The 4,632-nt window shown below is 38.4% G+C and overlaps 1 protein-coding gene across 1 annotated transcript in view; it reads right to left on the bottom strand.

Moving 5' to 3' along the window:
- The window catches only part of ZNF407 (zinc finger protein 407), a 327,241-nt gene extending 323,755 nt beyond the window's left edge, over positions 1-3,486 (bottom strand). The window contains exon 1 of the mRNA XM_009885867.1: positions 1-3,486. This exon is cut by the window's left edge and continues 1,276 nt beyond it. Within this exon, the coding sequence (XP_009884169.1) occupies positions 1-3,486 (3,486 nt within the window).
- Between the last annotated feature and the right edge of the window lie 1,146 nt (positions 3,487-4,632).

Here is a 4,632-nt window from a genome sequence, read left to right as displayed (position 1 = left end):
CTTTTCATCTAAGACAGTACATTCAGTTAAGCTTTTACTCATGTGATCACCTTCTGCTGTGTCATTGGCACATTTCGTTTCACCTAAAACGGTTTTCGATTCTCCTGCACTGTGATGGTGCTCCTCATGAGACAAAGCAGTGCCATCTTTAGTGATACTTGCTGTGTTTGCTTCCTCCCCAGAAGTAGAATAAACATAAGATTCTCTTCTAATTTTATGTTTCTCTGTTGTTGCATGCCTAATCATCTCTCTGCGAGTAACAGCATAGTAGTCACAAGCCATGCAGTAGTATTCAAATTGTTTTGTATGTTTTCGCTTCACATGCAGCTCTAAAGAAGAAGAAGAATGAGCAATGAAGCTGCAGTGTATGCACTTGTTGTCGTTTGCACCCGTTGCTCTTCTCTGGAAGCACGGGTCACCATCTTGAGTAACCCTAGCTGGTTCCAGAAATATCCGTTGGTTTATATTTAATGGATTGCTAGTATGCTCCAAATCTGGCAGCCTACTGGCATTTACAGCTTCTAGCTCAGCATCTCCTTGCTCAACTTCCTGATTGTCTAAGACAGAATTTTCCAAATCTGATGACTGGCTACCATCCTCAACATGTTCATACAAGGCATTCATGGGGCTGTTAACCTTCTTGCTCGTGGATTCAAAATTACCTCCTTCAGGGCTAACAATGATCTCCGAGTTCTGTTTTCCATGTCCTTCTATTTCAACACGACTTTTGTGTTTTTTGGTTGCACAATGCCGTTCCATATCTCCTTTGGTTACAGTGTAATAATTGCAAACCTTACACAAATAGCTGTACTGATGACTGTGCTTTCGTCTGATGTGCACAGTCAAATTTGTAACGCTGGAGGCCAAAAGACCACAATGGGTACACGTCCTAGAAATAGTGCCTTTAGGTTTCCCTCTTTTGGGTGCATTAGCTAAAACCAATTCATTTTCACCAATCCTTTGATCAAGCGGCACAAATTCCTTATTACTTGATATGTTTTCCACAGACGAGGATGAAACGTGTACCATTTCTTTATCTAACTCTGTATTCCCACTCCCAGAAATGGAAGCATCCACCACTGTTCTAATACCACCAACACCAACACAAACCTTTTCAATACATTCTTCAAAACGTAGTCCAATGTTGTTTTTCCGGGCATTTTCAAGGTGCTTGCTTCTTTTGATATGCTTCTCCATTCCTTCCTTACTCAGTGAGTAGAGATTACACGCTTTGCAAAGGAAGTGATACTCCTGTGCATGTCGGAGTTTTATGTGCCTTGTAAGAACCGTGGAAGATCTTGTTTTATAAAAACACTTTTTACATTGAAATTGGGTTTTATTCAGACCAGAATGCTTTAGTTCATTTCTATGATTTATGAAGGAAGAGTCTGGAGTTTTTGCTTTCCTTGATACTTCCATTTCCTTTGCAAGATTTTGGCTGTTGTTTGATAGTGAGTCAGCATAAGTTACCACTTGCAAGGTCCGATCACTGTTACTCAGGGGAGTAGCTTGCTGAAATGATGAACCATCATGCTTCTCATTTTTTTGATGATTTATCAGCTCTTCTTCTGTTTGAAAAAAAAGAATGCAAGTTGGACAACTATGGGACATATTATGTACTTCACTCATGTGGCTTTGAAGGCTGACCACATTCAAGCTGGTAAATGAACAGAGTTGACAATTAAAGCTACAACCGCCCATCTGATGCTTACTGTCCTGACAGTGTTGCTTCATGTCTTCCCTGATTCCAGAGGAATAACTACACATCTGACAATGAAACCGGATCCTTTTTGTATGAAGCTTTGCAACATGAATTTCCAAACTTTTTCTGTTCTGAAAAACATGACCACAGTCAATACAAGTATGAAGAACACCATGATCAGCAGTAAGTTTAACATCAGAATCTTTAGTATCTGTGGTGCTGGCAGAAAGCGTATTTGGTTTATCTTCAGTAAGATCTTGAATTTCTGAAGTAATATTACTATTACTTTGAGCATCTGTTTCTAATTCTGTATGTGACATAGGGCTTGAATGACGCGGTTTAAGCTGTGTGCTGGAGATATACTTCATGTGTATTCTCTGAGTTTCAGATTTGCCTCTCTTACTACTGCCCAACAAATGGTACCTTCTTTTAACCTGCCTTTTTAATCTAAAAGACCTACTCTGTCCAAATGGAGACCTTAACCAGACAATGTTTCTTTTATGTTCCTGTCTATCAAATCTCCTTGTTATATTTAAACTGCTAACTAGCTTTTTGGTAGTTGGAGGGAGTTCTGTTTTCTGCAAGATATTTTCTGAGGGCCCTGGTATATCTAGTTTTTCAGTACAGACTTCATAATTTCGTTCTACACCAGAAGAAAGCAATGTTTCTTCTGTCATAGTATCTGTTTTTTCAGTGGGAACATTTGAAGATGGTATCATCTCAACAAGTTCAGTGCCATCATTTTTTTTAGACAAGCTTACTTTTGAGTCTTTCAGTGCACTACAAACACTTAATTCTTTTGCATCAGCAGTTCTTGCTTTTAATTTACTGGTCCCAAGTTTTACTCTGACATTCCTCGCTTTGATTGCAGTAGACTGTTGATTTTTAAAGGACTTTTTTGTCAATATCTGTACAAATCCTCCCCGCGCAGCAAGATTTTGGCGTCGAAGATGCGTCTTGCCAAGGAAATGAGAATTTAGGAGATTTTCCTCAGCACTCTGAAAGCCACAAAGTTCACAACAAAATATCTTGGATTTCTCATGATCTTGCTTAACATGGGTATGTAATGTTGAACTACATTCAGTGGTGCAACTACAGTGAGGGTAAGTTTGCTCTTTGGATTGTTTAGAGGGGTTTTCTTGTTTATGTTTTTCCATATCAGAGCAGGAAGGTAAACACTGATCACTCATTTTGCCTTTAAGATCTTCGTCTATGTTTCCAACTGTATAGCCAACACTGATTTCTTCTGAAGAAGATAACTTATCAGGAACAGCAGCTGGCAACTCTTCTGAATGTTTATTTTCCTTGTGAGTTTTCAATATGGCACTATCAGCACATTTGAAATCACAATGTAGGCATGGGAAATTTGAATTAAATATGACATCACCGAGACAACAGGTGACTCCTTCCTTCTTTACAGCTCCAGTTTCTATACTACCTGCTTCTCCATCTAGGACTTCGTGCAATTTCCTTTCACTATCTTTCATGTCTTCCGAAGAACTCCTCTTTCTTTTTCTGGAAACGTTTTCAGGTTTGTCTGCTTCAACAACATCCAGATTTGGTGATGCTGACAGTGCCCTTTTGTTTGTGCCATTCTCTTTGCTTCTCTTTTCAAGGTCCCCGAACACTTCATCTGATATAAGCCTTGTTTTCTGCTGAGAAGAAGAGTCACATCCAGCATTTTCTCCTGATGTATTTCTCCAGGATTCTTCTGTCACCTCAGTTTGTAAACTCTCATCAACATTATCTCTCTTCTTATTTTCCTCCCCATCCATTCTTAACATTGGTACTATCAATTGCAGATCATTTGACTTAGTACCTATAAAACAAAAGAGTTATTATTAGTCTTTTATGCACAACCAAAAGTTAAAAGATTCAAGTAAAAAAAAAGAAATAGAGCAAATTAAATTCATGGCAGGAAGATAGACACAATGAAAGACACGAGGCTACATTTTCAGCATGGTGTCTAAAGTTATGACATCTAAAAATCGAACCACCTTCTAGGCACTTGGTTTCAGAGCTCTCACTGTGATAAGCACCATATGAGTGAGCACTAGCTTCTATAGTTTTTCTGTAATCAAGTAAGTTTACTACATGCTTAAACTTGGGCAGACAAGCCTAACCTTACTTTCTGGAAGCATTTTTTGGACACGAAACAGTAACAGCTTTCAGGGAACCAGCCATGGGATGTTCAACTTTTCCTGAACTAGAAATCCAGGTTGCCAAATTTAAAAACTCCAAGGAGGAAATGACCATGACTGCAACAACAAGAAAAACAAAGCCAACATAAATGTTAAACATATTTAGTATGAAGCTTTCTTTCCTTCCTCTGCTTAGATTACCTGCTAAAGAGAAAGAGGGAAAACACAAATAGAGCCAAGTTCTAAAAGAATATGCGCCTAGTTCCCCATCATTCCTAAAATATCCTCTAAAACTTCATTTTGCAACTAAGAATGGGGGTAGAAAGAAAAAAAAAAAAAGTCATGAAATAGCAGTGCAGAGAAGGGCAGCACCTTTGAACCCCAGCACAAACTCTAACCATCTAAATCCAGTTACCAAAAGCTTTTGCTCAACTGCCCAGTGTGACCTTGCTGCTCCCAAAAAGATGTCACCACTAGAAAACTGATGCTACCAACAGAGTTTATAAGAGGTATGGGGGTGGGAAATCAAATTTTGACATTTATTACCTTTTCATTTTGATATGAAGCGATTCAGAATTGAAAATGCATTTCATTTTAACAGATGATTAAATACTAAATGTTTATCTATGTGCTTTACACTATGATTTAAACATCAATTTGCTGCAGATCCAAGTATCCAGTTTTTTGTTCAGTTACCCATTGAATGAGGCCATGACCACAATTGTAAGTACTTCCTGACAAGATTAAGTAATTGCAATGTTGCTACAGACAATGCAGGGTACAAAAAAC

This window comes from Charadrius vociferus, unplaced genomic scaffold (assembly GCF_000708025.1).
Source record: "Charadrius vociferus isolate BGI_N301 unplaced genomic scaffold, ASM70802v2 scaffold195, whole genome shotgun sequence".
Taxonomy (NCBI): domain Eukaryota; kingdom Metazoa; phylum Chordata; class Aves; order Charadriiformes; family Charadriidae; genus Charadrius; species Charadrius vociferus.
Note: the sequence above shows the minus strand (reverse complement) of the source record. Positions and strands in the feature narration are given on the sequence as shown.